The sequence below is a fragment of the Sander vitreus genome, chromosome 17 (assembly GCF_031162955.1).
Source record: "Sander vitreus isolate 19-12246 chromosome 17, sanVit1, whole genome shotgun sequence".
Lineage (NCBI taxonomy): Eukaryota > Metazoa > Chordata > Actinopteri > Perciformes > Percidae > Sander > Sander vitreus.
This window is the reverse complement of record NC_135871.1, coordinates 4,431,148-4,453,935: the sequence shown is the minus strand read 5'-3', so window position 1 is coordinate 4,453,935 and position 22,788 is coordinate 4,431,148. Positions and strand designations below refer to the sequence as shown.

Sequence of the window (22,788 nt, the reverse complement as noted above, 5' to 3'; positions counted from 1 at the left end):
ATTAAAAGAAAAACTTTTCGTCATAGGGCATGGCCGTGGCGAGGCGGCCATTTTGTGTGTTTCGCCATCGAAACAGGAAGTGGGTGTAACTTGAGTGTACATTGTCCAACTGGCTCGAAACTTTTCAGGATTCATAAGAGTCCAACCCTGATGACATCTACAGGCCGATATTGTTTAAAGTCTTAGCGCTCCCTAGTGGCAACACGAAGTAGACCTAAAAGTCAAGGTGCTATACTTTAAGAGATTTCATCCGATGGACTTCAAATTTGGTCTGTACCATTTCAACACCTTAAAGATGAAAAGTTATTAAAAGAAAAACTTTTCGTCAAACGGTGTGGGCGTGGCGTGGCGGCCATTTTGAGCATTTATTGATGAACGAAGAAGTTGTTGTAACTTTAGTGTACCCTGTCATATCTGCCCGAAATTTCTCAGGTTTGTCAAGGGTCCAGGACATCTACAGGCCAAAATTGACTTTTGGTCATAGCGCTCCCCGCTGGCAACAGGAAATCCGCCTTATATGACAAACATCATCCGATTTACATGAAACTTATAATGTGTGGTCTACATGTGTGGTCTACATGTGATACTGAGCCGCCCCTATACTTTAATGTACTTAGGCCACGCCCCCCTCGTAAGGCTTTTCAACCGTTTAAGGTAGTCTTGTGTGAGGTATCATTTAACTCAGCAGAGAATTCCTTCTTCATTGGTGTTGGTTTGGCCCTCCCCTTATGATTAAGCCACGCCCCTTTTATAACTGGTGACCCATTTAAGGTAGAGTCTTGTGTGAGGTATCATTGAGCTCAGCAGAGAGTTTCTTTTTGATTGGTGATGGTTTGACCCGCCCTATGTGCTGTAGCCACGCCCCTTTTTTTCATAACTTATGACCCGTTTGATGTGCACCATTGTGTGAGGTATCATTGAACTCAGCAGAGAGTTCCTTATTCATTGGTGATGGTTTGGCCCGCCCCCCTATGCTTAAGCCACGCCCCCTTTCATAACTGGTGACCTGTTTAAGGTAGAGTTATGTGAGGTATCGATGAACTCAGCAGAGACTTCCTTTTTTATTGGTAAAGGTTTGCCCCAACCCCTATGCTTTGGCCACGCCCCCTTTCACAGCTAATGAACTGTATGACGTAGAGTCTTGTGTGAGGTATCATTGAACTCAGCAGGGAGTTCCCTTTTCATTGGTGACGATTTGTAGTGTCTGAGTGCCGTGCTAATGCATGGTCGCAAGGAGCGGCTTCCAACTGTAACCCCGACGCGCGCAGAGGAGCAAGGGCCCATCCAACGCTGCTTGCAGCTTTAATTATGATTTGATACTGTAAATACAATGTAATTGAATTGAACAGGAATCTTATAATAGGGTCTTAAATTTGCACTTGAAGGCTACATACATGATATTGTGCTAAAGGACTGAGGCTAAGGGCAGGGTTATACTTATCTTGCATGGCAGGATTCTTTTGAAATGCTTGACAAGAATAGGACTAAGGATAGGGAAAACGGTACAAACTTACTTGTACTTTTGCTTCTGTATTTTTGGCTTTGGAAAAGCTAAAATAAGCAGAAAAATGCAGAGCCATCAAAGACTGGGTAAACCCAGCCCGATATGCTGGCAATTTGATTTCTGCCTGAACAGCTAAAGGCTTCAAGACTAAACATGTAAAGATCTAGCTCTTAACTTGAGTTTGCTAAACATTATATTTCTTCACTAATGCAAAAGTACCATTAACTTCTTGAATGGTAATTTTGGTCACTTCTTCTTGGTACATTATAGCCCGATCTGCCGGCGATTTGATTTCGCCCTGCAGCTCAGGCTGGAAACCTGTACATTTATCTATCCTGCTTCCGTTACAATTTTGCGGGGACCAATCACAAACTGGCTTATCCACCTGGCGCGCTATTGGCGGGTTTAACGCGATGATGATAGAGAAGCGACCAAGCAGCTTTTTGTTTACATTCAACAAGCCGGCCACCGAAGCGCAGCAACCCGTTGATGCCGCTGTCGCTGTTACGTCACCCGGATCGTTGGTCTGATTGGTTGAAGGACTATTGCATACAGAGTCATTTGAACTATGCCCGTTGATCACGCCTCTTGGCAGTAGAAAATACAGAGCAGACTCCCCAGACTAATGTTCAATCTTAAAGTGGCCATATTTTGCTCATTTCAGGTTCATACTTGTATTTTGAGGTTGTACCAGAATAGGTTTACATGGTTTAATAAAAAATTAAAAAAAAACACCATATTTTTGTTGTACTGCACATTGCTGTGCTGCATCAGGTCTCTGTTTTAGCTACAGAGTGAGACTCTCACTTCTATACCATCTTTGGTGGGAGTCGCACATGCGCAGTAGCTAGGTAAGGATCACATCAGCTAGCTAGCTGTTTCTCCAACTGCAGTCAGTACAAGGCAGGATTAGCCGGGAGACTTCTTCTAAACGAGGGCGCACTTCCAACTTTGTGTGGAATACCTGCAGAACAGGGACATGTAAGTAGTTTGTTTGTAGATTATGGTGAACTAGTGTGTGTTGTAGCAGTGTTTTGCCATTGAGAACGAGCTAGCATGCTAGCGCTAGCATGCTACGGTTAGCCACCTCGTTTCGACTGGTGACGTAGAAAGCCTGCCGATTTTGAACAGCTCACCCAGAGACTGAAGGCAGGATACATTCAGAAACCCGTATCTCACTCATGGATGTTTTTTCCCCAAGTTTGTATGCGTGTGGAAGCACCAGAGACACCAAATAACACCCCAAATCCCAGAAAAAGTGATTTTTTCATAATATGGGCACTTTAAAAGATAGAGCTTGGTCTGGTGATAGCCAGACTAGAGCCATCACCCATGCACACTGCTTTGACTACAGCCCTGCTGTTCCTAGTTACAGTTGCTAACCTATGATTGGACAGTTGCCATTCAGAATAGAGATTTTGTGAACAGTCATTTTGTGAGTCTTTGGCATAGGCGGAAATCGCGGGTGTGTCAGGGGGTCAAGACCAACCCCATCTGAGGGTTGTCTGCCCCTAGAAATATCCTTAAAACCACTCCATGTATTGTACATAATATATACTTCAAATAATTATGTATGGTAGTAAACAATACAAACACACACGTTTAGGAACATTTTCAGTCCTCCCTCCCTTGCCTTACAGTGGTTTGGTCCACTGCTTGGTTTTGGAAATAAAATGGATAGAAAGGCCATTTCCATTCAAATCAACGTAGCAGAATGGTCAGTGCGGCAGCCATTTTTATGTGTACCATTGCCATGGTAGCGAAGGTGAAGTTTTGCAGTAACGGACAAACAAGCAGTGGAGTAACGTTACGAGGCAGAGAGCCATCCGCTAAATGAGTCAAATTAAATTAATGCTTCATCTACACAAAAAGCGTTGCTATCGCCACGAGTGACAGCTTTATTCGGCTTGTTTTCTGTGAATGATGTGGAAAGGGAGTACGGCGGAGTTAGCAAGCTAACGTTAGCAAGTTGCTCAGTTGCTGGCTGGTTCCGCCGTGCTGTCATGCTACATCAGTTACAGAGCTTGAGCTGAACAGCGGGCTGGGTCTAACGTTAGCGGTCCGTTGACCCACTGCCGCTGGGTTTAATGTTGGCACTCCGCTGACCCACTGCCGCTGGGTCTAACGATAGCAGTCCGCTGACCCACTGTCGCTGGGTCTAACTGTCCCTCCTCACTCCCTGCAGCTCTGAGAACGTCTCCCGAGCTGGGTCGGGCGGCTCTCCTCCCAGCGAGCTGCAACAAAGTTTAAAGCCCCACTGACACGTATGGTCACTGTGACAACTAACAACAATAGCCATTTTGTTGTGTACCAATCAAATGACCACGGCAAACAGTCCAATGGCCTTTCTATCCATTTTATTTTTATAGTTTTCCCTCTTTACCTTAACAATAGGCAGAAGTCCAATGGGACTCGTGGGAGAGATTGTGTCAGTAAGTAGGCTGGCAAGTTTTATTCACTTAAACATGGGATAAAGTAATTATTTTCTCTAATACAGATGATGCTAAGTCATTAATAAACTAGTCATGACAAAAAAATAATGTATTTTTCCATGAGTCCGCTTGGTTAGCAGTTATAACGTTACTTAGCTTGTTGTTTGGTAGCTTGATAGTTAGTTTACGTTAGCCAGTGTTGGGAGTAACGCGTTACAAAAGTAACGCAATTACTGGAATGTATTCCTTTTTGCGATAACCCAGTAATATAACGCATTACTAATAACATTTCAGTAATATTATACCCGTTACAATCTCAGTAACGCGAGTTAAAACGCATTTTAACCCGACATCTTTTTTTTTTTAACAATTCACCAAAACCGCGAAACATTTCGGTACAGAAAAAAAGGCTGTGAGTGTAATTTCCTGTTGCTGGAATTTGGTGGTTGAGATGACTGCAGAGACGGATACATTTGCGAGATGGACATTAATTTCAGGAGTTATTACACTGCGTTGAATGTCACTGTTCCCGCGGTCAGAGCCAGAACCGGAGATGGTACGGGTGACGGGATACGTCAGCGTGGACAGCCGTGTGTCCGAGCAGCTGACCGATATTAAACATGTCGGGAATTAATCTTTAGGCTTGCTACATGTAAATATTAGCATTAGGCATACATTTTATCAGCAGTGGAAAGTAACTATACCTAGTGGGCTACTTGAATAAAATTGTAAGGTACTTTTTAATTGAGTATTTTAATTTTTTCTCCTACTTAATACTTCTACTCCACCACAATTCAGAGTCACGTAGGCTATTGTACGTTTTACTACACTATTTACTTTTAAAGATTTAGTTACTTTGCAGATTCAGATTAATAAAACCAAATATAATGAATAAACTATGATATATTAAAGTGGATAAAGATGAGACTTTGTTGATCCCTTGGTGAAATTCACAAGTTATCTGCCAAGTCATACTTCCGCTGTTATTTTGGTGAAAGTAACTCAAAAGTAACAGAAAAGTAGTGTAAAGCATTACAATTCAGAGACAGTAATATAACTAATTACTCTCAAATGGCAGTAACTGGTAATCTATAATGTATTACATTTTAGAAGTAAGTTGACCAACCCTGGCGTTAGCTAGCTTGCTAATTCCACCCACCGTGTTTTCATGCTACACACTTGTAATAGGTAATAATACTGGTAGAAAATAAGCCGTACAAAGTCAGTCATCTGGCAACAGCACTGCGCTTTCCTATGCTTACCTAAGAGTATGTGAGTGAAACATTAAGTTATTAAACTTTACTAATTTAGTGGCTGGATAGTTAGTTAGCTTGCATGCTAGAAGGCTCAGTTCTCAGTTCAGTATCACCTGTATTGGAGAAAAGAATCATTTCATCTGATGTTTAAAGTGAATTAAATAACCTTGCCAGCCTACTTACTGAAGTTCCACAACTACACATATCCTATACAAGTACAATCTTGTATCTATTATTTGTGTCCCCTTCAAAAATTGCTCTTAAGAAATGTTATGTTTAAGATGTTATGCGGAAGATGAGCTAACGGAAATATTCAAACCTTTCATTGAACAAATTTGCATTGCTGCCGGTATGAATATTTTTTTTGTGAAATATTTGCAGGCGAGTATTCTGCATGTCAGTGTCTTTTATTCGTCACACCTAGGGATGGGTACCGAATCCGGTACTTTTTTGGGTACCGACCGAATTACGTTGGTACTACAGAGGACCGTTTCACGTTAAATCAAACAGTGCCAAATTTTGGTATCTGCATGAGCGAGCCTATGAGTGTAGTTAGACTTTTCAAAACTCCACGCAGATGGCGTTCGCTACAATATAATATAATGGCGAGCCGAAAGCAGTCGCGGTGCGGTGTACTTATACACTTAGACAGACTGGCAGTGCTCTCTATGCACTCAGTCATTTTTTGCAAGTCCAAGTCAAGTCTCAAGTCTTTGAGGGACAAGTTCAAGTCAAGTCTCAAGTCTTTTGCCACAAGTCCAAGTCAAGTCTCAAGTCTCTGGCCATCTGATCTGTCCCTAACACTGTATTGTTAAATCTTATGAATTCAAAACATGTCCTGTAGCTACCATCCATACAGTACAGTATCAAAATCAGTTGTAGGATAACTTTATGGGGTCTAGGCTACTTAACACATCCCTCTAGACCTCGGACCTGGTGAAATATTAACCTAAGTCTGTCACATCATATGGATACAACTATAAAGATACAATTTGCATGTTCCCAGCATTAGCACAACACTTTGTGATGGTTAGCTTGTTAACTATGATTATATATGCTAATATATATAATATATCTCTTTCACTCAAAAAAATGTCTAATGTCGAAGTGGAAATCAAGCGAAAAGTGGCAGCGCCACACTAGTTACAGAACAACATGCATCTCAGTGTCAGTCCAAATTACGCACAATAAGCAGTATGAACTCACTGATGTAATGCCATTTATTTTCTAAGTGTTAGTAGGCTCAGTGAAACTGAGTCCAGCGCGAGGGAGACCCGACTCAGAGGAGGAGAGGTTAGTGAGGCCAGCGTCTCCACGGCAGGTGACAGTGCGCACGGATCCGCTGCGCCACGCATGGATGAAATAATGAAATAGTAAATAGGACTATAGTAACATAAATATGTGCAGAATTAAGACAGTCAAGACGGCCCAGTGTTTGGTGGACCGGGTACACCTTGTTCACTTAATAGCCTACAAATCATCCACGGGATCAATTACGCATCACATGAGTTTGCTCACCCGACACAGCGTTTGTTCCCGCCTCCTGTGCGCCATGGATGTCTTAGCCTCAGCAACCACTAACTATAAGATACAATTTGCCTGTTACCAGTATTAGCACAACACTTTGCGATGGTTAGCTTGTTACCTGTGACGATATATGCTAAATGTAACGTCTCTTTTCACATTAGTGTGTGAGTGATTGACCTATTTAGGTGCGTTTTGAGATGCCTGATGAAGTCCGACGTTGTTGATCCGGCATCATTTATCTTGGTGCCACACACTTTGCATGTAGCTGTGAGCTTACTGCGACTGTTTACCAAGTTATTGAAAGCAAAACTAATGAGAAAAGGCACAACTCCAGGAGGATTTGGTGTCGCCATCGGCAATGCATTTTTTGATAAGTGAGTGCGAGCACATAGGTGCATGCGTTACGTTGCACATTATGGCAAAGGGCAGGGGACATACAGCTCGTCATACGTTTCCCCGTATATGCGCCAATAAAAGAAAATAGAAATAAAAAAAATAAATAAAAAATAATAAAAAATGCACACATGCATACAGTGCGCTGCTCATGTAATGTGGTCATGAATCTGTGAAATGTTGATGTAATATGCTGCATGATTGTGTAACTCACACGATGTAGTTCTTTTAAAAAAATTATATTTGGATTATCTTTTTAGAAAGGCCTGACCACGGACTGGGGTTGCAAATTAGCCTATTGGCTAGAAACCTTTTATGCAACACATCTACACATATAGTTATGGCTTTGACTCTAATAATTATGTATGTAATAATGTGCGCTGCATTGTCCCTGACAAATAAACTAATACAAAAAATAATCCTCTGTGTCCTCCTTGGCTGTAAGCAACTGTGTGAAGGGGGTGTGGGGGCGGTCATGGAAGGCTTGTATCATGTGGACACGCCAACAGTTTTGCTGTCATTACTTAGAATTCCTCATGGGGGTGGCAGAAACTATGCACTATAGCTTTAAGAAAAAAATACAATGTTTTTTTAATAATAATAACAGGCGTGGTTTACTTCATAGGCTGTGTACTTGTTTATTACATTATTATTTATTAATATAGTGATCCTGGGATTTTGTTTGAAAAAGTAAATATATACTTAAATATATATAAATATCTTTAAATTTGACTGAAAGAGACAATTATATTGTGAATCACAATTATATCTGAGACAATTAATTGTACAGTAAAATTTGGAATTGTTACAGCTCTGTCCAAATCCATGTTGATTTTATTTAGTTTTTACATAGGCCCACATTTTCCATTTTGGACATGTAAGTTTAGCTATTAGGCAAGTAAAACTAAAAAAGCTTAATGTCGAGCCCTGCGTTTTTAGAGCAGTGGCTTGTGAGGTCATTTAAAATTCCTGTGTTTCCTATCAACAGACTTTGCACGATTGAGTGTCAACAGGAATCAAAGTCTTGTCTGTGTCTGCCTGGAGCTTCTTTACTTCTTCTGGTTCTGTTCAGCAAGCGCATGGCCTTGTTTCTTGTTCTCTGCCAGAGCTTTTATGTAACCTTATGTTTGTTATTTTTGCAGTGGCCTCAGTCTGGCAAGCACAGTTCCAAAATCCAAACTTTCCGACAAATTGAGTCGGTTTCACTTGTGTGCCATAATAATTCATCCTGCACACAAAAAAATGGATTTAGATCTGTATTTCACCCTGTCGTCATGCCACATGTAATGGATAATGGGGGAGATTTCCTTGTTTTTAATTCTGGTTTTTGAGGATTAGGCTTTATGAATAAAAAATATTCTATGACCCTTAAGCTAATGAAAGCTTTTGAAAACCAGTTTATTAAACTCAAAGCTGCTTTCATTCAGCTAAAATGCCAGTTTTTATAGTACCTAATATTTCTAAAACCACAGGAGCTGCAATCAAATGATATCCATAAATAATACAAACCTTTCTATGCTCCTTTTGTAAAATCCCATTAACATGTATGGAAGGGATTTGGGATATTACTTCCTGAGCAATTTTGATAAGAATGTGTTCAAAATGTCTCAGGATAACCTCAAGTTGAAGTATGTACTTTTTTGAAATACTACTTTTTTTTAAGTGAGACAATTTCACCAAAGTAAGTAAAGGCTTTGAATGTTTGTGCTGTTTTTTATCTTTTCTTATTAACTTATTGGGTTTCTGCTCAACTATAATAGTGTACTGTACCTGCACGCTACTGCACTTTGCAGAAATCTCCTGCCAGTCAAACAGCTGTCCAGTTCATGGAAGTGAGAGTTGCCTCAGCATTTTTAAAGCACATTTTTGATGGATTTTTGATGGATTTCGAGAGAATAGCGGTCACACGTTTGCTATTTCATTTAACCGAGTTTTAATTCATCACTTACACAATTTAGATTTGAATTGAAAGACTGAATCTACATTGTCTCAAATGTTCCTCTCTGCAGCAGTGTTACTGAGTCAGTTAAACTGATAACATAGCAGGACCTTTAAAAAACAGTTGAACGAGTGCATCTTTTCTTTCTCTTTCTTTTCCCTTTTCAGGTCCTCGATGGGCGTCATGGAACCTCGGGGTGTTCATGTGCATCCGCTGTGCCGGCATCCACCGCAACCTGGGTGTCCACATCTCCAGAGTCAAATCTGTCAATCTGGACCAGTGGACACCCGAGCAGATCCAGGTGCATGCACGCACGCACGCACGCACGCACGCACGCACGAACGCACGCACTCACACAGGGCTATACACACACCTTTAACACACAACTCTCACCAGCATGGAAATACTGAAGTGACACCTTAAGTATTAGAGCACCAGGCCCCTTGAACACTGAGTCGGAAATGTTCATATGCGTTTTATTGTACCTGTCATCCTAATTTGATGCATATTAATTAATCCGCTTGCATAACAAAGTCTTCAAGCAGTGAGGATGATTTTGTTGTTCTCTTTTTTCTTAAAAAGAGAAAAGGAAATAGGAAATTTTGGGTCCATCCAATCGTGAAGCGTTCCATATCGTTATCAAGGACCTGCAAGATTATCCCCATCCATTCAGAGTTGACTTTAGCATGTCAGTGCTTTGATGCATTGCTTGCGATACTGGAGCCACATATTAAAAAAGATGACCACCGAAGACAAAGTGGATCAACTTGTCGGACAACATTCTTGGCTTTGCCTGTAAGGTGGCTCTGAAGTGTCAAAACACCTCAAAATGCTCTCTACAGATGCGAAACAACGCAGAAATTGAACCCAATCCAAAAAAATATGTGACGGAGGAAAGTTTTGGAGGGAGTGAGTAAACGTGATTGACACAGCATGAGGTAGTATTTATTTTATTTGGGGACTTTATTTGAAAATGTTTGACTGTGTGGAAGGACCTTAGTTTCTTGCGGCTTCTCAATACTGTTGCTCAGTTTGCATTTCTGAATTTGAACTGGTCTCTCTACATAAAGGGTCCAATAGGGTCCATACATAACTTTTACACTGATTATAACTGCGATTCATATGATACTATGATACTGATCAGATCAATTTGGAGTTGATCTGTTCTAGTCCTGGCCCGTAGCCCCCCTATCAAAAATCTGATGTTCTCACTATGACGATTTCAAACATTATTTACATTATTTACATTTTGAAGTTGGAATAGTCAACCAGCCGTGTGGCAGAAACAGTGAGAACAGTTGGTGAAAAAGGCCAACAAATGGTCAAATAATTACTGTTTGCACTGTGCATGTTGGCCTTTCAAAATCACCAGAGTAGCACAATGTAATTTCTGTTGTACGGTTTTCCTTTAAACCCTTTGAACCGAAATGACCCACTTCATGTCAGAAATCACTTCCTTTCCTCTCAGATTCTCAAGAAATTGAAACCCACAGAAGTTGTTCACATTCTGCTAGAATCAGTAAAACTCTTTTTCGTATCAGTATAGTACATTATCTCTGTAGGTTCACCACAGAAGTACAAAATCCAGAAACAAATCATATAAAAAAGACGATCCTTAGATCTTATGATTTAAGAGTTTGCCCTATAATTATCCAATTTATTTTTCTCAGTATCAAAAGCAGGTCTGCAACAACTAAGCGATTGAATCACTTAAAATTGCTTACAGAAATGTTGCCAATGAATTTAATCATCGATTAGTTGGCTCTATGTTACGATGCACGACATCGCTCCAGTGTCTCTCCGACCTAATGTCAGCTAATTAGCGTTAGCTAAATCTGTTCTTTTATCCTTGTATGGTGCAGATTTACATCATCATCTTTTACATGACCCAAAGCATGACGGAACCTTAGTGGCAAAACCAAAATATACTGGATTTTCATCCCAAATAGAAATACATTAAATAAATCATTCGGAGTGACAAAAAAAAACTTTGGACATACAGGCAAAAAACCCAATTCTATAGTATGATCTATAGCAGTGGTTCCCAACCTGGGGTCCGGGGACCCCTCAGGGGGGCGGCAAAGATCACAGGGGGTGCGCAAGTCTTTATCTGGTTTGAGGTTGAGGTAAAAAAAAAAAAAAATATTATGATAATACACTATAATATATAATGTATATAAAAGTCTGTATAAAAACTATGTACTTTTGTTCTCGCTTAAAATTGTAGGCAGGCTACTTAGTAGGCCAAACCTCTGGGACCTCTTAACCTGGGACCCTTGCTGTCATCAGGTCAGCTGCTAGCTGCTGTCATCCTCGTTTGTCCTGCCGCCACAGCATCACTATTTTATGAACGAAACATGGCGGAGAAACGTAAAAGTGCTGATAACTCCTCTGTATCAAAAAAGAAAGTAAGGCTCTATCTCGAGAGTTACCTCAACTTCGGTTTCGGAGGGGGGGCTCAGCTTTTCTTAGACATAAGTAGGGGGGGGCACCAAGGAAAAAAGGTTGGGAGCCACTGATCTATAGTATGACGAACGTGGGAGTTAAAACCGAGCAGCGCATTCACATACTCACACAGTGGATTATAGATATGCATTCATGCTCAGCAACACACATGTAAACACACAGCCATGCTCAAGGAATATAGAGAACTGTAATCAGCCTGAGCATGTCTCATTGATTCAATTACACACAATAAATCAGGGGCCCGTTTCAGGAAGGAGGTTTAACAAACTCTGAGTCTAACCCTGAACTCTGAGTTGATTTACCCTGAGATGGGAAACTCTGAGTTTCGGTTCCAAAACAGCTGATTTGAGTTGGTTCAATCAACTCAGAGTAGGTTCACTCAGAGTTAAGCGCGTGCGCCACCACAATAAAAAGGCAGCATGAATGGAGCCATGATACTACGATTCACCATGGTAGCAACCACAAACAAAATGGTCGGCGGAAATACTCACGCGCACATACAGCGAGTTTGAACATGTATTTCGTTAAAAAAGCAACAGCGGCTGCTGCAAAATAGCGAGAATTGGTGTGGGAGAAAATTGCTGCTAGAGTCAATGCGTAAACAGTGTATTAATTTCATATTTAATCACAGGTAACCTTTTATATTACTGGTGAAAACTGGAATGATATTACACCTATAATTTCATTTAGGTGCAATCCTGCGGGCGAGAAAGTAAACTACTACTAATCCCATTCTGAGGTTGCAGCACCATGTCATTAACAGAATTTTAATTTTTAATCATTTATTTCTTTTTAATGGCTCTCACTAGTTTGTGTCTAGGGAACACTACAAAAAACGTTCAAAAAACGTTTCAGCGCGAGTCACATTCTTCTGACGGTGCTTTGCTATACAGTGGCTTTACTAATATGCTCCGCATCACCAATGTTGTAAAGAAAACTGCCATTTGCAAAAAAACATAATGCGCCACAAAGAATGTGCTGGGATGTAGAGCATGTCCACGATGGGTGACGTTAGTGATATGAGGACGGCTAAGGTATCTAGCTACATATCTGATAGACTGGGAAGAAAAACGATACCGCTCAAATAGGTCGTTATCTGGAAATGAAAATGCATCTATAGTTGGGCCTCAATATCATGACGTATGTTTAACTCTCTGCAAAGTAATACAGCTTCTTCATCAACGGGATCGTCGACAAAAGGAAATTACATGTTTTGAGAAAAAACATTTTATAGTCTGCCTAACATGGTTAATAAACCAACACTGTTTATTTATTCATGCAGACAACAAACTGCGCTAAAATGCGCCTGATACAGACTGAATGAATTAAGGAAATGAAAGAGCGCTGTGTCAGAGGGAGGAGACTAGGTTTATTGAAGAAAACCTGCTCCCGACCAGGTTAGGTTCACAGGCTCAGTTACCATAGTAACTGACTCGGAGGTTAAGTTACCTCTCTTTCTGAAACAGAAAACCCAGAGTTTCCCTCATCTCATGGTTAACAAACTAACTAAACCTGCTTTCTGAAACGAGCTCCAGGAGAACTTGTGTGTGTGTGTGGGTCATGGTTAGTGAATTCTGAATATTTCCATGGCCTGCGAAGCGGTGAGGGAATAATGTAGCTCTCAGCTGTGTGTGAAACTCACCTGAGCATGCCAGTAATTTATTCAGTCATCCACTTGTGAATTTATCCAATTGTTCGGTGTGTACATTATGTGCGCACAACCTTAAAGGTGTGTGTGTTTCTTCAAGGCAGTGCCTATACATCAGCTGAGTGTGAGTCCAAAGGGTCTCACTTGAATGTTAATCACTGTTTTCAATGACTAATTAATTCTGGATGGCTGATTATTCCGACTCTAGCTCCTCCACTTCTCCTATCATCACCCCATTTATCACCCTCCTCTTAATTTAGCTGCGACACATACGGCCAGTGTGTCTTTCAGTGTGTGTGTGTGTGTGTGTGTTTGTGTGTGTGTGTGTGTGTGTTTGTGTGTGTGTCTGTGTGTTTGTGTGTGTGTGCGTGTGTGAGCGCGATTGGAAAGCAGTCAGCGGGCACATTGAGTTGAATGCAAATTAATGAATGAAAGGACCCCCTGTCTAGGGCTGCACGATATGAGAAAAATATCAAATTGTGATTATTTTGACTGATATTGCAATTGCGATATGATTCACGATATTGGCTGATTTGAATGATCATTTTTTGTATCATTATTCTCATTGAAAAATTTAAAACATTTAAATGATTATAGTGGGATTTTTTATTTATTTTTTCCTCTGTAGGATATGATTTGTAGGCTGGGACATCTCTGCAGCACCACAATACTTAAAGGAGAATTCCGGCCAATATTTTTCACGTTAATCTTGATCGCTAAAGCTACGCGAGTACTTTCGATAGAAAAAAACCCCGACCTGAATCAGTGCAGGTAACACGGAGAAGCTGCAGCTACATGTACAAGCGTCCCCTGAGCTAAAACGGCTGTTGTCGGGGCAAGTTTTAGAGTGCCTTTGTGCCTCTTAACAGACACAAAATGCAATTAATATGTCTGTGCCACATGGACAGGGCCCTTACGTATCAACAAGATGCGTTTTCAACTCAGACATTGTTTAAATTCACCTACCCTGGTCCCTGTCTCGATCCTGCCGGTAGCTAGCTTGCCCTGATAGCCGTTAGCCAGTAGCTGCTAGCTGCCGTCCGGTGAGTGTATTCAGACAGGCTTCTGTGATAATCATCCCAATAAAAATCCACGGAGCGGCGGTGGTGTGACTATGTCCTCCAGAGGACAGGTCATGTCACGTCTTGAAGTTTATTCCCCCCTAAAAAAAACAGTAGTGCGGTAGTAGCTGTTAGCTGCTAGCTGCTCTCTGGTGAGTGTATTCAGCCAGGCTTCTGGGATAATCATCCCAATAACACTCCACGGAGCGGCGGTGGTGTTGCTATGTCCTCCAGAGCAGGGTACCCGCGGGGTCTTAAAAGCATTGAAAAAGTCTTAATTTTGATAATCTCAAATTAAGGCCTTAAAAGCCTTGAATTTGTTATACAAAGTCTTGGATTTCGTTACAAAGGTCTTATATTTTTTTGCCTTTCCTAGGATTAAGTTCATACAGTAACAAAATTAACTGTTACTAATGTAGGCTAATTAAAAACTGACCGGACTGTTTAGAGACGATGTGACCGGCAGGTAACGTTAACTGTTATCTGCTACTGTAGCAGAGCTGCAAGTAAACGCTGAACTGAGCTGTGTGTTTTCATTGTTAAACATTGCTGCAGGTTTTCATGCATGACTGTTGTTGGTGATTTACAGAAGTGGAAGACTTACTCAGATCATGTATGGCAGTAAACAGTTACAAGTCCTGCATTCAACATCTCCCTTAAGTTAAAGTACAAAAGTATTATCAAAATATACTTAAAGTACCAAAAGTAAAAGTGCTCATTATGCAGTGTAATATATCTTATTTTATTGGATTTTATTATATTCCAATACATTGTATTAAATATGGGTTAGTTAGTTACTTACTTACTGATAATTTAAATAAAATGTTTTATTTAATTCAAGTAGCTTACTTGTACTTCATTATTTTCTAAGGTTGAAAAATGTATACGGATTTTACATTTTCCCCTCATACTTCTGTCGGAATGGGTATGAAGTTGGCATTGAATTTAATTTTAAATGGTATTAAAAAGGTCTTAAAAAGCCTTGAATTTAAGTTGGAGGATTCTGGGGGTACCCTGCTCCAGAGGATAGGTCATGTCACATCTTGAAGTTTAAAAAAACAGTAGCGCAGTAGTAGCTGTTAGCTGCTAGCTGCCCTCCGGTGAGTGTATTCAGCCAGGCTTCTGTGATAATCATCCCAATAACAATCCACGGAGCGGTGGTGGTGTTGCTGGACCAATTTACCTGACCAATTTCAAAGATTGTTGTTCCCATCAGTCACTTACACACAAAAACATAGGAAAATAGGGTCCAGGTTGAAATAACCCCCGAAATTACCCTTTAATTCAGAATGGTTTGGCACATATTAACTTTAACATATATTGCCCACCCACCCTGCTATTTGGATTTTGCTCTACTGTAGTCCATATTGCGATTTCGATAAAATTGTGAATAATTGTGCAGCCCTATTGCTGTGTGCGTTTGATGTTCTTTAAGGCATTTTACCATTTGCCTCGCAAGTATTAACCACACATGTATTCACATATGTTTTCCTTTCTTTCTTCCTGTCCTTAACTTGCAGAGTATGGTGGACATGGGCAACAGCAGGGCCAAACAGCTGTATGAAGCCTACCTACCAGAGAACTTCAGACGGCCACAGACAGACCAGTATCCTCTTTCTGCCTGCTATCTGTGTCTCAGTCTCTGACTATTGACGGCCACAAGCATTCATTCAACCCCAACTTCATTTACATAAAATCTCAGTTTTTCACAAAACATGTCACCATACATTGGTGAAAAAACTCCCCGTCATTGAACACTTACATATAAACTGCTGTTGTCACTAAAACTACATGTCACCATACATTTTTATAAAACGTCACCATATAGATTTGCTCACCACCATATACTGTATGCCACCCTATATCTTAAAGCTCCCTATGTTGCCATGTATTTTGTATACAAACTAATGTCACCACAAATTTGCATGACAACAACTTATGTTACCATAGTTTGTCAAGGAAAAACCAACAAACACATTCAACACGAGCCTCAAGAATATCTTTAACATAGTCTCTGCTCTCTACTGGAGGGATGAACAGCAGTCTTCCCAAGCCTGGGTGGCCTCGCTAACAGTGTCCGAAATTCATACCTGCAAACTAGTTGCTTTTCGGCAAAAATCGCTGTTTTGAATGGGAAAATTTCATCCACGTGAATCATGTACACGAAATAAACGTCAAAATCGTGACCTGTACACGAATCAATAAATCAAAATAACGTGACTATTTCACGACCTGGCATAAGACCGGGTTGGTTCACGACAATGCACAGAACATCAAGACAGCCTACAGCTGTCCGCAGACACGGAGTGCGCAAAGTGTGTCAGAGCCTCCCAGACGGGTGAACTGAGACTCCGTTTCTTGCTTGTCGGTTAACAGTTAATGATCGGTTAACATTTCATTTCATTGTGCTTTCTTTTGGAAGGCTGGCTACTAAAAATCACCACATACTAGCTAATTAATTAGCCTGAGGTAAACGCTAGCTATCAGTTAACAGAAGGTGGTGGCTGGCGTCTGGTGTGTGCGCCAATGTTTTTGTGTGTGTCGGCCCGCACCCACGAAGCTCAGACGTGCAGATAGCAGAGCAACAAAAGAAAGTAGCTGCAGCTTCACCAAAATAAAGACTGAAAAACAGAACTATTTTGGTACAAACATTTACTCGCCATGTGACGGATAGCCCTCTGAGATTTGCTCGCCAAACGGAAGCCGCATTTGCCGACTGGCGAGTGTTAATTTCAGACCCTGCGTGCTAATTTGCGATGCTACGAGGCAGTAACCTCTCGGGGACTTTTTGTCATCTCAACCACAATTTCCTAAAAAGTATAAAGTATAAATAAAAGAAAAGGAATAAGTAACAAAAAAAAAAAAAAAGAAGTAACCACCCGAAACAATTTCACTGCTGTTTTCTAGTGTTTACTAACCCTGTTTTTGGGCGTGTCTGAGACATCGAACGTGACACATCAGAAAAAAAACCCCAGAAAGGTAGTGGTAAAAACGGCTAAAGCTAACCTGGGCCTCGTTAAACAACAAAAACAGCTGTCAAAGGTTAACCTAGATGGCAAAATTAACCCCCCCCCCCCCCTGTCTCGTTCTCCCGTAAGTGTTGGGTTCAACGTGAAAAAGAGACTATCTTGCCTGGTAGGTGTATGTCTTTCCTACTTCTACAGGGGGTTGTGCTGTGTTAAACTGACTCTCCCAGAATCTGCATGGTCTCAGAAGATTACTGCTTGCTATGGGGACCATGATATAGCTTCGGGTCCGCTCCGTTAGCGTCTTTGCCAGGCCAGCCTCGCTCTTCCTTGTTGTTGTAGCTCAGGTTATTAAAAGGCGTACACGAACGTTTGTGATGTGGAAAAACAAGTGTCTTTGTCTTCAGTAGTGTTAGTTCAAGTATGGTGTGCAGCCGTCCCTTTGAGGCTGTTTGCCACTGATTCCAGCCAGAAGCAATCTTCTCAATCTTTTATTTACAACAATGTTGCTAGACGCTTGTCCATAGCCAGACATTACTTCACAGCACAGCGGAGTAGCTAACGTTAGATGCTGGCTTTAATTGACAGTCATAGAAGCCCATGCTCACGTGGAACTCTTTACCCAACACACATTTTCGGCTTAGAATTACGGTAGGAACCGCTAAAAATGCAACATCCTCGCCGTCCTCTCCACACGACTGAACACATGCGTCATGAGTTTCGCTTTGTTTATGCCGTAGCCTAGCTACACGCTTGTCTCATTAGCCCGTTTGCTTAAAAAACACGCGTCTGGAGGACTAATGAACGGTCTAAAAGTTTTAGGGATTATAGTGACACAATCGAGACAGCTGATAAATTAGGCCAATCTGTTGAACTTTTTGGGGTATGATTGATTGTGAGCGCTATGTGCGAGGGAGATAAGAAGTGTAGGCTAGGTTCTTTCCGTGCATTTATATATATATATATATATATATAATATAACTATTACTACAACTATTGATATATGTATCAACATACGTACTGATCCGTTTAACCCTAATACATGAAATCACCCCCCCAATGGGCCTTTTTCTGTGTCAAGGCAGAGAAATTACAGTCTCAAATTGAACTCATCGTCCTCATCAAACTTCAGCTTCGTCGGCACATCCTCAATCATTCCCAGCAGCAAATAAGAAGTGACAGGCCCCGCTACATCAGCATCATTGCACACATTTAATCAGGACACCTCTAGCAGTGTCTGTGTACCAACAGTGAAACAGCGGTATCCAGTCTGCCCTTTTCCACGATACAAGACAAGACAGCCGTGTGGTTAACACAGCAGCATATGTGCATATTTCCACCAGCAGACTGAAAATAAATAATCTCCCTGTTTGAAATGCTGCTCTAATACCCTATCTTGTATCTGGCAGGCCCATTTGTGCGGGTGGTCATCATTCTTCACTCTTTTCAAGTCCATTAGTCGTTGTGACAGCAGCGCTGCTGGCTGAAAACAAGAGATAACGGACCCAGGATTAGAGGAGCTACCGCCTGAATGTGTGTGAGCACTTTCTGTGTGTGCTTCTGTGTACATACTCACAAATAACTTTTGGCCCTACTATTTACTGTGCTATCTATGTAAATGACTAAATGGACTTGGATTCCCCTGCCATATTTGTTATTTTGTTCCACTCCTACATTAGGTGACCATAACATTACAAAATAGACAGTGTTTGGTATTCGTAGGTGTACAGATCCAATTATTGACAAATTATCAAAGATGTTTTAGCAATATTAATTGCTTTTAGCAATATTAATAAAGTTATTAATAACTTTATCAAATCAACAATCAAAACGGGGCACCACCCTGGAACTTCAGGGGCCAATAACCAAACTGTGAAATAGTCTCATTAGGTGGTATTCCCTTTTAAATACAGATCTTAACTTGGTTAATCTCTGGTATTCTTTAAAGGAACAAAAGAAAGGGTGAATTCGAACCACTCCTTCGTGGTCATTCAGCCATTTTGTGGCCTTCTTATCTCCTTTTCTTCATTTAGGAGTTTGGAGCAAGGGATGTGGAATTTACATGTAGGCCGAAACCCTCTGTTTGAAAGACCACATGGTCTCTGAGTCTTTTGTCTCTGAGTGTCGGTTGGCCACATGTGTTCTTTTGTTTGGATCCAACAACAGTATCAGACTAGTCTCGCATTGCCAGACCTATTTCCACAGCGCTGTGGAGTAAGGTCTGGCTACACCACAGGTGCATTCTGGTATAGGAGGAAAAACACTCTGGGTTGTTTGTATTGCTTTAACCAATTACAGTGGTCTTGGGCGGTGCTAAGCTCCAGACACAGTGACGGTGGCTCTGCAAAATAGTTGTAATAGTTGGAAGGAACTTGTTTTGGTGGAACATTTGCAAAAGAAAACACCACTTACAATATTAAATGAAGTTAAATGTTAACACAATACAGTAACGTGAGCTATTTAAATTAGCTGGATACCTGGTTTAACGTAATTTGCTCTTACCAGTGTATCGCTGTGTGTACTTTGTCCACAGCAATCCCACCAATTGATCCCAAAAAATCCTAGTTAGATATTAAATGCTGTAAACATATTCTTTGTAAATCTTTACAATCATTCACCTGAAAGAACCAAGCAGGCCTGCCTTGTTGCACCATCCAAATTTTCTTCCAAACTTTCCATTTTCAGCGTATAGCTTGCTAGCTGGAAGTTTGTTGTTTTTTCCTGTAACAAAGTCTTGCAAGGCGAGGGACATCCGGCGATTATCGTTGATCCAGACTAGGACAAGACTATTTGAAACAGTCCATTTCACTCCAGTGTCCCCAACACTTTGCAAATCCTAATATGGTCCGTATCACTCTAGAATTCAATACAATAATCAAAATACATGACACTAGTCTGTTTCACTCCAGTATTCCCGCTTACGCAGTCAGACCCTCCACAGCCACAAGACACATTAACATAATGAAACTCTGGTGATCGCACTTCCCCCGTCAGGAACCAACACACCGCTTGATTACATTAGACTCGAGCGGTTGCACATTCGGTTTCGAGATACTATTTTATACACTCATACTGACCGACACCGACGAGCAACATGCACAACATGTACACAATCATCTAAGATGCGCAAGAAATCAAGGCTTCTGGGATCGGTTGATAACTCAAACTTGCAGAGAACCTAGACACCCGTTTGAATATAGACTCATGCAGTACGAATGAGGTAGAAAAACAGGAGTGAGTCGGTTCATTGACGTATGGCACTCAATTCTCGCGGTTCAGTGACACGACTCGGGTTAATTAACTGGCTCTTCGGTCAATTCGTCAACACTACCTGCCAGTTCACAACAATGCAATGAAAAGAGACAGTGTATCATCTCCATAACAACGCCTCTTTGTACTTCTGTTTACTTCGGACTTGTAGGGTTTTTGTAGCTGGATATATAATTTGTTTCATTTAAATATGAATGTGGATAATGTTAGTGGTATTGAGATGCTTGCTACAGTTGCATTTCAAGTGATAAATCGTCAAAACACGTTTTTCTTTTAACTGCTTTGTTCTAATGCCGCTGGGCGCTCCCTCTTTTCAGTCTCTCTCTATCTCGCTCCATATAACGTTACTGAGCTTTCGGGCGGTCGTTGAGGCTCCGTCTAAAACTCTGCCATTTCAACCAGCTGTTTGTAACATAAAAATAAAATGGATTATGTATCATATTATTTCTATAGTTTATAGCTGACTTCACTAGCTGACTTCTCTATTGGCTGTTGAAACAGGTGACGTTCCTTGCGTTCTAAAACCAGCCTCTCAGAACAGCTGAGTCGCAGTGAAACCATCAGCTGGTTTGAGTTGAGCTGAGATGGGCCGGTTCAGACTGCTGCCACTTTTCCATACAACGTTCTAAAACGGTTTTGTCTATTATTATTATTATTATTATTATTATTATTATTATTATTAAACTATATATATATATATATATATATATATATATATATATATATATATACTAAACTTCCTGTATCTTCACATTCACACCATGGCCCTTTTAGTTGCTGACATCCATAAATCTGTGTGAGTTTATTGAAAAGAATATTATGACGATTAACTGTGGAACTTTGACTAGTGTGTACCATTGTGGAAATGTTCACATTCAGTATTAATGCAGTATTAAAGGTCTTCAGTATTATATAAATGGAACATCCCCAGTTCAATTCCAGCCATCTGAACACGGTCAACAACATAAATAAAGGCAAAAATGGCTAAATGTGAAAAATCCATTTAGTAAAGTACAATGATCTTCCCCTGATTTTCTTGGAGTATTATCAAAATCCATGAATTTCCTCGTGTACAATGCTTCTCTCTAAATGTCATCATCAGTTGGAACCCTGATAAAAGACATTACATCTAGATGTGGCTCATATCTCTGTGTGAAATTACATTTCTAATATTGTTTAGTCAAATTGATGGATCAGAAAAAAATCTAAAACATTGACATTAACCACAGAAATGATGTGGCCATGGTGTTTTGCATTAAGATTCTTGCTACGGTCAAAACACCATGGCAAAGATGCAGTGAGTTTGAGTGTGTACACACACACTCAAACTCCAACTTACACACTCCCTAAGACACCCCACCATTAAATCGGCGCTAATCCCGAATCTCTTATCTCGCTATTTCAGCAGCGACACTTCTGTCGGGTTGAGTAATAGACTTCAAAAGATTGAAAAAATTATGACCACCCGCACGAGTCGAGCTACGAGATAAGTTGGAAGAGGCAGGCTGCTGGACTGCATCTCAAACACTTGACTGAAAACAGAGCAATACAGTGAATGGATACATTATTGCCAAATGATAGGGTGGTCGTGTACACATGACCACAAAGGAGTGTTAGATAAAGACGGATGGTACACTAATGAAGGAACTACTAACACACCACATGGACCATAGACATGGGCATACATTTTATCTAACAGTTGAGGGGGGACAATAAACATAAAATTTCTCGAGCAGTTTTTTGAAAGGGACACAACGAATACAGCCCGAATTGTAGAGTTGTAGAGGATATGTGTAGTTGTGGAACTCCAACATCGGATGAAGGGATTCTTTTCTCTAATGCGGATGATGCAGAACTGAGAACTGAGCCTCCTAGCAAGCTAGCTAGATAACTAACCAGCCGACTCATTATCTGTAACCAGTGAAAGCATGTTGGGTGGAATTAGCAAGATAGCTAACTAACTCTCCAACAAGCTACCAAACAGGCTAGCTAACTAACTATCCAACAAGCATTAAACAAGCTAGCTAACTAACTCTCCAACAAGCTATTAAACAAGCTACTGAATCATCTGTATTCAAGAAAAGAATCACTTCAGCCTATGTTTAAAGTGGATGAAATAGCCTTGTCTACTTACTGGAGTTCCACAACTAACGTTACTGAAGTGATTCAAACTTTGTTCTCTCCCAACCTGCGCCGTCTCTCTTAACCAGTGTTGCCAGCATTTTTTCCAATCAAAGTAACTAGCACCAGCTCCAAAATTCGCTAAAAGTAGCTAAACCTCATACACTCATTTGCATATTTGTGACATCATTGCAATCATTTGCAT

The 22,788-nt window shown here is 40.7% G+C and overlaps 1 protein-coding gene across 6 annotated transcripts in view; it reads left to right on the top strand.

Moving 5' to 3' along the window:
- Nucleotides 1-22,788, top strand: part of LOC144532266 (stromal membrane-associated protein 1-like) — a 252,719-nt gene that overhangs the window by 31,432 nt on the left and 198,499 nt on the right. For all 6 annotated transcript variants that reach the window (XM_078272939.1, XM_078272938.1, XM_078272937.1 and 3 more), the window contains exons 2-3: nucleotides 9,219-9,352; nucleotides 15,747-15,832. In XM_078272939.1, the coding sequence (XP_078129065.1) occupies nucleotides 9,219-9,352; nucleotides 15,747-15,832 (220 nt within the window). The remainder of the gene's footprint in view (nucleotides 1-9,218; nucleotides 9,353-15,746; nucleotides 15,833-22,788) is intronic.